This window comes from Hypanus sabinus, chromosome 7 (assembly GCF_030144855.1).
Source record: "Hypanus sabinus isolate sHypSab1 chromosome 7, sHypSab1.hap1, whole genome shotgun sequence".
Lineage (NCBI taxonomy): Eukaryota > Metazoa > Chordata > Chondrichthyes > Myliobatiformes > Dasyatidae > Hypanus > Hypanus sabinus.
Genome location: NC_082712.1, coordinates 114703724 through 114715674, shown reverse-complemented (window position 1 = coordinate 114715674; position 11951 = coordinate 114703724). Strand labels below are relative to the sequence as shown.

General features: G+C 41.9%; 1 protein-coding gene across 1 annotated transcript in view; it reads right to left on the bottom strand.

The window, feature by feature from the left end:
* Window positions 1-4459: 4459 nt before the first annotated feature.
* pdhx (pyruvate dehydrogenase complex component X) overlaps window positions 4460-11951 on the bottom strand; it is a 218000-nt gene continuing 210508 nt past the window's right edge. Inside the window, exons 10-11 of the mRNA XM_059975424.1 lie at window positions 10536-10600; window positions 4460-4882 (exon numbers count right to left, since the gene is read on the bottom strand). Coding sequence (XP_059831407.1) covers window positions 4618-4882; window positions 10536-10600 — 330 coding nt within the window. The 3' untranslated portion in view covers window positions 4460-4617. The remainder of the gene's footprint in view (window positions 4883-10535; window positions 10601-11951) is intronic.

Sequence of the window (11951 nt, the reverse complement as noted above, 5' to 3'; positions counted from 1 at the left end):
TTCTATAGATTCAGGAACAGTTCCTGCTGATTGGAGGGTGGCTAATGTTGTCCCACTTTTCAAGAAACGAGGGAGAGAGAAAACAGGGAATTATAGACCGGTTAGCCTGAGGTCAGTAGTGGAAAAGATGCTGGAGTCAATTATAAAAGAGGAAATTACAACACATTTGGATAGCTGTAGAAGGATCAGTCCGAGTCAGCATGGATTTATGAAGGGAAAATCATGCTTGACTAATCTTCTGAGTTTTTTGAGGATGTAACTATGAAAATGGACAAGGGAGAGCCAATGGATGTAGTGTACCTGGACTTCCAGAAAGCTTTTGATAAAGTCCCACATAGGAGATTAGTGGGCAAAATTAGGGCACATGGTATTGGGGGCAGAGTACTGACATGGATTGAAAATTGGTTGGCTGACAGGAAACAAACAGTTATGATTAACAGGTCCCTTTCGGAATGGCAGGCTGTGACCAGTGGGATACCGCAAGGTTCGGTGCTGGGACTGCAGCTGTTTACAATATACATTAATGATTTAGATGAAGGGATTAAAAGTAACGTTAGCAAATTTGCTGATGACACAAAGCTGGGTGGCAGTGTGAAGTGTCAGGAGGATGTTATGAGAATGCAGGGTGACTTGGACAGGTTGGGTGAGTGGGCAAATGTATGGCAGATGCAGTTTAATGTGGATAAATGTGAGGTTATCCACTTTGATGGCAAGAACAGGAAGGGAGATTACTATCTAAATGGAGTCAAGTTAGGAAAAGGGGAAGTACAACGAGATCTAGGTGTCCTTGTACATCAGTCAATAAAAGCACGCATGCAGGTACAGCAGGCAGTGAAGAAAGCTAATGGCATGCTGGTTTTTATAACAAGAGGAATTGACTATAGAATTGACTAGAGGTCCTTCTGCAACTGTACAGGGCCCTGCTGAGACCACACCTGGAGTATTGTGTGCAGTTTTGGTCTCCAAATTTGAGGAAGGACATTCTTGCTATTGAGGGAGTGCAGCGTAGGTTCACAAGGTTAATTCCCGGAATAGCGGGACTGTCATATGTTGAAAGATTGGAGCAACTGGGCTTGTATACACTGGAATTTAGAAGGATGAGAGGGGATCTGATTGAAACATGTAAGATTATTAAGGGATTGGACACAGCAGGAAGCATGTTCCCGCTGATGGGTGAGTCCAGAAGTAGAGGCCACGGTTTAAGAATAAGGGGTAGGCCATTTAGAATGCTCTGCCCCAGAAGGCAGTGGAGGCCAAGTCTCTGGATGCATTCAAGAGAGAGTTAGATAGAGCTCTTATAGATAGCGGGGTCAAGGGATATGGGGAGAGGGCAGGAACGGGGTACTGATTGTGTATGATCAACCATGATCACAGTGAATGGCGGTGCTGGCTAGAAGGGCTGAATGGCCTACTCATGCACCTACTGTCTATTGTCTATAATAGATTATGTCTTTCTAATGTTCTGCAGAAGGATACTATGATCTTGGCTGATCCAGAAACAATGTGTTTAGAGCAGTGGTGAAGATGCAGTGATGTTCACAAGCCGAAGCTGATTACATAACTGAATACATGTGGTTTAAGATGGTGCTGATGAGACACAGAGACACTATACTGGCCGCATGGAAATCTACTAACAACTCTATTAATCACACTTTCTCCGGACAACACACACAAAATGCTGATGGAACTCAGCAGACCAGGCAGGACTGCTAAAGGGTCTCAGCCTGAAATGTTGACTGTAATCTTTTCCATAGATGCTGCCTGGCCTGAGCCCAAGAGTGAAGAACAAGCTAACATTTGCCCATTGCTGGAAAGGATTTGAGGCTGAATCGACGCAGCAGGGCCCTGGCAATGTTTGGGATATTGGGGCTGGAGGAGAGCTTGCTGCTCCATGGGTTTACTGGTCTCTACGCTGAACTGAGGCTGTGGCCTCTTGGATCGGCTGCAATGATGAACTAACTGGCTTTGTGGTTGCAGACTCACTTTCGTGAACCTCAGTTCTGAATGTTGTTTGTTTACTTTTTATTATTTGCACAATAAGATTTTATTTGCACATTGAGTGCTTGACAGTCTTTTTAATGGGCTTTATTATATTTCTTTGTTTTATGGCTGCCTGAAAGAAGCAAATTTCTTGGTTGTATATGGTATATATATTTTGATAATATACTTTTTACTCTTGAGCATGGCATATCTCACTAAGTTGGGTATTGGGTGAGTGCTGTGGAGAAGTTTAGTCATCCTCTTTAAAGACTGAGGACAACACAAAGGGGCAGGGGACCACTGTCACATCACAGTTGACTTTGCACAGAGTTGATTTGGATGTTGTAGAAGGGATAGAGAACTGATCGTTTCCTGCAGGTTTGGAACTCAAATATTTCTTGGTTTGGTGGAAATAGGATTGAGAATTTATGAGGTTAAGGAAATATGAGGCTATGAGAGAGACGGAAGATACATAAGATAGCAATGAGGTTGGTATACAGGGCTAAATTTAACAGTGCACAAGGAGGTGGAGGAAGCTGCAGAGCCAGCTACATTTACAGTCTGCATCTAGTTGACAAACAAATCTTAGGCATCTTTACTTGCCCGTGGCAAGGTTGGGGAATGCAACAGGAATGGATTTCAGGGAGGTGGATGGAATTAGAGAAAGTAATCATGTTTGCATTCCAAGGCAGTCCTCAGACAGCACATGGTCTTGGCTGAGGAGAGGAAACCAGCAGAGCTTGACCAGCCAGTTCTACACATGGGCTTCTTCAGTGCCATAGCTTGTGTGGTACAAGGCTCATGGCTTTCATACAACGCTTGCTGAGATTTCATGCTCTGAAATAAATAAAATGATGTCTGGAGCAGGATGTAAATAGCCACTGTTTAATCTGCTCTGTAACTACCCTGTTTGTCACAGCCAGTCTCTGCTACCCAGGCTCTGAGGGAACAATGTCCTCTGTTCATCCCTGATTGCAGAGCAAATCCCTGGCAAACAGTCAGCATCCGTCCTCTCTGAATTATTCGGCACTTGCATAAAGCCCCAGAGTTTTGACAGGATGGAACGGCGAATAGATGGCAAGAGGATTGAAAAGAATACGGGCCATATTCCAAAAAGGATATACAACTAACTGATCTGGGTTGGACTCCTAGAACTACAAAGCAGGTCAATGGTGCACCCTGCACCACTTGTCAATGTACAACACCCAATAACAATGGGTCAGGTGAAGTTGAGCAGTTTTACTGATAATTAACAAATATTATCTGGATGCAGTGATAAGTAAATATAGTTTTGCATATATAGTACTTACATGCAAATTTAACATAGGCTGCTGAAATACAATGTCTGACACACCATACATTATATATTTTCTGTCTGGGTTACTTGGAAAGCCTGGTGTTGTACTGACTTTAGTTCATAAAATTCATCCTGTTCCAAATCCACTTCAAAATAAATCATTTTAAAAACACACATGTATAAATTTATTGTCAGTTCCAATTAATGTTATCTTTAGAATAATTTGTACATATTTGCATTTCTAATCCAGAATTAATACATTAATAAAGCAGCCACAAGATCCAGTGATATTTCACATAAATTTCATCTCCTGTAATAAGGCACTGTAGAATGAGATCATTGATTTCCATAACCCTGAATGAGTGTTCTTCATAGTAAATACAAACACATCATAATTTGAAACCTTAATCTTTTCTCATAACAAGATTGCTATAGCAATGGAGTTATGAGATTCACTGTGCCACCAATAAGATACTCAGACTGCTAAAGGACAATATGAGCAGCAGTTTTGTGTCTTATTGTATTGTATAGCAGAGCTATTATGAGAAACTGAGAGGGATAGGAGCAGATAAAGCCTTGACTAAACAGATCCATCATTTTGTGACTTTCAGGCTGTTATGTGACTGAACTCATGAGGGTGAATTACTTTCCATTAACAGAGAGCATTTCAGAAATTGTGAACATACTGACTCTCAAGACACAAAGCATCTTAGAATAAGAGGTAAGCAGTTTAGAACTGAACAGAAACATCTCCACAAAGAAGATGAAGAACCTTTGGTATTCTTGACCACAGAGGGCCGCAGAGGCTCAGTCACTGACTGAAATTCTGACAGGGCAAGGAACAGTCAATGAGGTAGTAGATCAGCCACAATTAAACTAAATGGTGGAGTAGATTTGAAAGGCTAGATGGTCAATTTCTGCTTCTATTTCTTATGTCCTTACAATATGCAATTTCTATGACCAGACCTTGCCTTCTCTGGAGGACATAGCACCCATAGCATACTTCTGTGTTTCAGACCAAGAGCCAATGCTCTAAACTGCTTCTAGAGTTGTTTGCCAGATACAGCTGAGCACACAAGGTTTTGAGGCCTTGCATGGTTGTAGCTTAATTCTCCTCCTGTGCAGAAAGAAAATGCCTGGTCATGCAATATTGATAATGAAGAGACAAAGATGGCAGCCCAGTGAAATAAATAATAAATTTTATTTGCTCTTGCATACATGTAACAACTGGGGCAGGGTGAAGTTCCCTGCAACATTCTAAAACTTGCAATGAAATATACTCTGTGTTGCCCTCTGCTTCACACTGAGTCCTAGAGAAAATGAAGCTCAGAAGATGCAGGCTAGAACAAAGCCCATCGGCTTGGGTTCTCCAGGTTAAGCCTGAAGTTCTCTAAGAACTGAGAAGCAAGTTCATCGTCTACAATTCGGCTGTCACTGGACAGAGTGACCATCATCATATCTTTCCGACAGAGATTGGGATTACCACTGTCATCTTCAGAAACTGTCAGATCGTGGCGCAACTGTCCAATGGCCAGGATACATGCCTGAGGGGGGTTAATCACGGCACTGAATCCGCTGATGCCAAACATTCCTAAATTGGAAATACTGGAAGGAAGAACATACAAAACTGGTCATTTAATTTCTGCTGCATCTTTGATACCCAGCCATCACCTCCTGTTCATTTCCAGATATCTATCAACAGGCCCCTGTCTGCACAGTTCCTTGTCCAGTTCAGCCATGAGCCCACCCCATGTAGGTTACCTATCTAACTGAGTATTGTTAGAGTGAGGTTTAGAATTTTGTGCTTATCAGTGTCAACATTCCAGAGTAGCTTTGAACCAGTCTCTATTATATTCAAAAAGCCATTACTAATTGTTCAAAGTAATACATGCATGCTGGTCTCTGAGGACATACTGATTTTACCTCACTTCTTTTCAGCTCCATTTGTTTCTTATTCACTGCAGGAATGACAGAAGGTGTAGCAGTCAAGAGAAAAAGTAATAAACTATTGGTTATTAATTTTCATGGGTCCTTTCCTGTCTACTTGTCTGAGAATTAAATGCATGCTTAGTCCTAACTGGTGGTCTGGGGATAATGAAATATCACGGAATACACCATCAGATGATGATTTATTTTTATATTTTATATTCAAAGTTCCTAAAAGTGTCCATTTATGTAAAACTCCATCAGCAACATTAAATATTAATTTGTGTTTAATTTTCTCAGAGAGAATTATGAATCCTCATTTAATTTTACATTTCTGTGTAAAATTCTTAAGCATTTATATACAACTAGGGCACCTATTACAGTACTGTAGTAATTTTATGTATTGCTGCTGAAAAGAAACCCAACAAATTTCATGACATGCGAGTGATGGTAAACCTGATCCTGATTTGGGTCTCTGTTGTAGACTGAGATTGGGAAGGGAGCAGGGAGAGGGGAGGGAGTAGAAAGCACCAGAAAGACATTCTGTAATGTTGAATAAATCAATTGTTTGGAATCAAATGACCTTGCCTGGTGTCTCAGGCTGCGTGTGTCTGCACCTGCGCCGCACCCTAACATCTATCCCACACCCTTCCCATAGCACTCCACCCTCACCATTCCCAACATCTTTACAGACTTGCTATCTGCTCCACAATGACAAATACAGTACTGTGCAAAGGTTATAGGCACCCTCGCTATGTATATGTGCCCAAGACTTTGCACAGTACTATGTATCTTAATGGCCTGTCAACATCTGTCTAATAGTTAGACCCTCTGCAATGGGGAAGAGACAGCCTTCACTAAATTTACTAAATCTGCCATGGCATTAACAGACAATGAGGCATTGGGACATGGTCAAAGAAGAATTTAATGTGAAGCAACCATTCGACACCCTGAAGAGTAATCCTAATCCTAGAATACTTGCGAATACATAAGGTAAAAAAAAACAGGTGTGAGTTCCTTCAACCCACCTGACCCAATTCTTCCTCAGGACTACTTTGATAGTGGAATTGATTGTATCTGAAAGATGGTCAAGATTCCAGCATCTTGTCAACAATATAGAGTAACTTGGGCAACAGATTTCCATTTTTATCTCTATCTTTTCCTAAACAAGGGATTTTTTTCAGTTTAACTACGTCTAAACTAGCCTATTACGGCAGAGCTCTATAACTCTGGGGCAGCACGACAGCCTTAGTAGTGCTTTACAGTACAGGTGACCCTGGTCCAATTCCCGCTGCTGCCCATACTGTTCCGTTCTCCCTGTGACCACATGGATTTCATCTGGGTGCTCCGGTTTCCTCCCACAGTCCAAAGGCATATTGGTTGGTAGGTAAATTGGTCATTGTAAATTGTCCCATGATTAGGCCAGGATTAAATCAGAGATTGGTGGGAGACGCAGCTTGAAAGGCCGGAAGGGCCTATTCTGCACTGTATCTCAATAAATAGATAACTTATTTCTCTAAGAAACAAACTCCTCTTCCTTAATAATCTTGACAGTTTGATTAGTTCAGTTGATATGCAGACTAAAATCCTTCATGATGATCACATTTCCTTTCTTGCATGTATTTCCCCATTTATGCCATCTCCTGTTGAGACACGACAATTTGGGGCCCAAAAGACTACTCCCATCAGTATGTTTTTTCCTTGCTACTCCTACTAAACTGATTTGTCAACGTGATGCATTGTATCCAAATTATGACTCAGCACTGCAACTGTGCTTTCTTTGATGAAGAATGTCTTTTCCTTTCCCTTTTATTATTCTTCCAGCATATTGAGTTCCCAAATCCTAGTCACACTGCACCCACATCTCTATAAAAGCTGTTAAATCAAACTCATTTTCTCCCCACTTGTTATATCAACACATTTATGTTGTTAGAAATTCTATGTGTTCACATTAAGAACCTTAGGCTGAGACATTCGACAGCTTTTACATCCCCTGGATTCACTTTCTATTGCTTACTTCTGTTTATATTTTCTGTCGCTTCCTATCATAGTTTGATTTTCTCCATGACTGTTCTTATGCGGTGTTCCTTCATTTCCCTTTGAAGGCATTAATCTCCCACCACTAGAACACTCCTCCATTAACTTGTTTAAACTCATTTTGTGCAGTTGGCCCAGCTTGGTTCCCATTGGAACACCTCCCTCTTCACCCATTATGAATGCAAGTGGCTCATAGACCATAAGACATAGAAGAGTTAGACCATTCAGCCAATTGAGTGTGCTCTGCCATTCAATCAAGGCTGATTTATTTTCCCTCTCAACCTTATTTGCATACCTTTTCTCCATAACGTTCGAATCCCTTACTAATCAAGAAGCTACCAACTCCTGCTTTAAATATACTGTACCTAACAACTTGGCCTCCACAGCCGTATGTGGCAATGAATTCCACAGATTCACCACCCACTGGCTAAAGAAATTCCTCCTTAACTCTGTACTAAAGGGATGTTTTTCTATTCTGAGGCTGTGCTCTCTGATTCTGGACTCTCCCACCATTGGAAACATCCTCTCTACCCAGGCCTTTTAATATTTGGTAGGATTCAATGAGATCCCCCCTCATTCTTCTAAACTCCAGTGAGTACACGCCTCAGAGTCATCAAATGCTCCTCATACCTTAACATTTTCTTTCCCCACATCATTCTTGTAAACCCTTTTTGGACCCTCTCCAATGCCAGCACATCCTTTTCTTAGATAAGGGGCCCAAAACTACTCACAATACTCCAAATGTAGTCTGACCAATGCCTTATAAAGCCACAGCATTATGTCCTTGCTTTTATATTCTACTGCTCTCATATTGGAAACTACTCCCCCCCCCCCCCCACCGCCAAACCAATCTTTCAGCCACGCATTTACTTTTCTAATCTTATTTGCCCTTTACCAATTTGCGTGTAGGACCAGGTAGTAAAATGAAGACCATTTGATTCTGCGTCAGGTGGCTTATCATTCCTCAGCAATACATCCTTTCCATTCCTATCCCATTAAAACCACTGTATTTTCCTCAGCATGTACTTCAATGCAAGAAGCATCAGGAACAAAGGTGATGAACTGAGAGCTTGGATACATACTTGGAATTATGATATAGTGGCTATTACAGAGACTTGGCTGGCACCAGGGCAGGAATGGATTCTCAATATGCCTGGATTTCAGTGCTTTAAAAGGGATGGGGGTGGGGGGAAGAAAGGGGAGGACCATTACTGGTTAGGGATACTATTACAGCTACAGAAAGGGTGGGTAATGTAGCACGATCCTCTTTTGAGTCAGTATGGGTAGAAGTCAGGAACAGGAAGGGAGCAGTTACTCTATTCGGAGTATTCTATATGCCCCCTGGTAGCAGCAGTGATACCAAGGAGCAGATTGGGAGGCAGATTTTGGAAAGGTGCAAAAATAACAGGGTTGTTATCATGGGTGACTTTAACGTCCCTAATATTGATTGGCATCTGATTAGTTCCAAGGGTTTAGATGGGGCAGAATTTGTCAAGTGCGTCCAGGATGGATTCCTGTCACAGTATGTTGACAGGCCAACTAGGGGGGATGCCATACTAGATCTAGTATTAGGTAACCAACCGGCTCAGGTCACAGATCTGTCAGTGGGTGAGCATCTGGGGGACTGTGATCACCGCTCCCTGGCCTTTAACATTATCATGGAAAAGGACAGAATCAGAGAGGACAGGAAAATTTTTAATTGGGGAAGGTCAAATTATGAGGCTGTAAGGCTAGAACTTGCGGGTGTGAATTGGGACGATGATTTTGCAGGGAAATGTACTATGGACATGTGGTCGATGTTTAGGGATCTCTTGCAGGATGTTAGGGATAAATTTGTTCCGGTGAGGAAGATAAAGAATGTTAGGGTGAAGGAACCATGGGTGACAAGTGAAGTGGAGAATCTAGTCCGATGGAAGAAGGCAGCATACATGAGGATTAGGAAGCAAGGATCAGATGGGTCTATTGAGGAATATAGGGTAGCAAGAAAGGAGCTGAGGAGAGCAAGAAGGGGGCATAAGAAGGTTGTGGCGAGTAGGTAAAAGAAAACCCCAATGCATTCTTCAATTATGTGAAGAACAAAAGGTTGATAAGACTGAAGATAGAGATAAAAGTGGGAAGGTTGGTGGTGTTGTGGATAGTGTTGAGGATTGTCGAAGATTGCAGAGAGACATTGATAGGATGCAGAAGTGGGCTGAGAAGTGGCAGATGGAGTTCAACCCAGAGAAGTGTGAGGTGGTACACTTTGGAAGGGCAAACTCCAAGGCAGAGTACAAAGTAAATGATAGGATACTTGGGAGTGTGGAGGAGCAGAGGGATCTGGGGGTACATGTCCACAAATCCCTGAAAGTTGCCTCACAGGTAGATAGGGTAGTTAAGAAAGCTTATGGAGTGTTAACTTTTATAAGTCGAGGAATAGAGTTTAAGAGTCAATGATGCAGCTCTGTAAAACTCTGGTTAGGCTACACTTGGAGTACTGTGTCCAATTCTAGTTGCCTCACTATAGGAAGGATGTGGAAGCATTGGAAAGGGTACAGAGAAGATTTACCAGGATGTTGTCTGGTTTAGAGAGTATGGATTATGATCAGAGATTAAGGGAGCTAGGACTTCACTCTTTGGAGAGGAGGATAAGAGGAGACATGATAGAGGTATACAAGATACTAAGAGGAATAGACAGAGTGGACAGCCAGTGCTTCTTCCCCAGGGCACCACTGCTCAGTACAAGAGGACATGGCTTTAAGGTAAGGGGTGAGAAGTTCAAGGGGGATATTTGAGGAAGATATACAGTCAATGTCCAGAAATAATTAACATCTCTGTACTACTTTTAAGTGCTAAGAGATGTCAAAGTCAATAGGTATTTTAGCAAAATACTCCAATGTTTGGGTTTAAGAGGGTCCATGTTTGCTTCAGTAGGAAGTTTAAAACATTTTATACAGCTTCTCAAGTACATATTTGGGTCCAAAATTTATTTTCAAAAGAGCACTGACTGCATTATTCCTGTACCAGCTTGACTTGCAGGACACCTATACTGAAAGTTTACCAAACACAAATCACCTAGACAACTTGCAGTACATACAAAGCATGTGCTATTCTGGTAGAGTTACAAACACACATAATGGCTCACCACCTACAGTGTCAGCATAGCCAGTAAGGGAATGAAAATAAAAATGGAAGGGGAAGATTGCAGAATAAAAGAGCTTGCCCTCACTTCATATACAGCATGCCTCCCACTACTTTAAAACCCCATAGCCAAAGTTACAATGACAGAGATATAAACTCAGAATTGTTGGCATTTTACCTGAATGAGCCTCCTTGATATTCCTCTGGTAGCAATTTTCCTGCTTTGGCTTTCTTTGCTAGTACCTGGAATGAAATTATAAACACAGCTGTCAATTCCCTTCATGGTACTTCTAAAGAACAGCATGTGCTGCAGAGAGAATTCTAACCAACCAAAGAGCAAACTGTTTTTCTATGTACTCTCAGTAACATCACAAACTTCTTGTGAAGACCATTTATTCAGACAACTAACAAACTAAAGCAAAAGTACTGAAGGACAGTTTCCATCTATGGATGCATATAAACAGAATGGAAAATAAAATCAATAGATTTAGTGATCTCAGTGAAAATTACATCGACTATTTGATTTATGACTGTTGAAGATGTAGACTGAACTGGATACTGACCACTGTGCATCACGGGCACAAGCCTCCCCACCAAGGACATCTTCAAAAGGTGTGCCTCAAGAACGAGGCATCCATCATTAAGGACCTGCACTATCAGATACTTGCCCTCTTCTCATACTACTATCAGGAAGGAGGTACGGGAGCCTGAAGACCCACACTCAATATTCTAAGAACAGCTTCTTTCCCTCTGTTATCAGAATTCTGAGTGGTCCATGAATACCACTATTACTTTATCATGTTATTTATTTCTTAGTGCAACTCACAGCTACAAAAATCAATAGTACAAACAAGTTACTTATATTGTAACTTTAATCTCTTGCCCTGTATTGCTGCTGCAAACAATAAATTTCATGGCATGTGTCAGTGATAATAAAACCTATTTCTGATTCTCAGTAATCCTGAACAGTGCATTCCCCCTCACTATATGTGGAACTACCTCTCGCTAACTGGTCGAACACTCACAAAACATCAGGTCCTCTGATATTCGCTTCATCTCCCATTCTACTTCACAGCCAGACCTAGAGCACGGATACAAGCCCTTTGACCCACTACAGATGTACTAGGGCTATCCAATGAGGCTCATACCTTTCACCTTTAATGCAGCTGCCTGCTTTAAAGGGGTATTACAACGCAGGGGTGTTACAGCCCCATGGGGACACAATATTATTCAACAAAGCAGGCAGCTGTAGTAGCTGGACTTCCACGCTGTGTAGCAGAGGCAGTGCAAGGAGGCGATGATGGGACAAACTCAAACTACAGACTCCCCATGGCATTGTAGAGCTCCTGAACACAGGGAAGATGAAGGCAATCACTGACAGTAGAAGGGAAGTTGGGGAAGCAATTCTCATTCGTAAAGGCAAGGATTTCTTTATCACCAACTTCGGTGTCTCTCCGGTGACTTCGATCGCAGGCGCAACAAGAGGCACTGGTAAGGTGAATAGTTACAGTCTTTTCTCCCCCAGAGTAAAAGGTGATAGAAAAGTTCAAAGGAGATGTGTGGGCCAAGCTTTGTTCCACACAGAGTGGTAGGT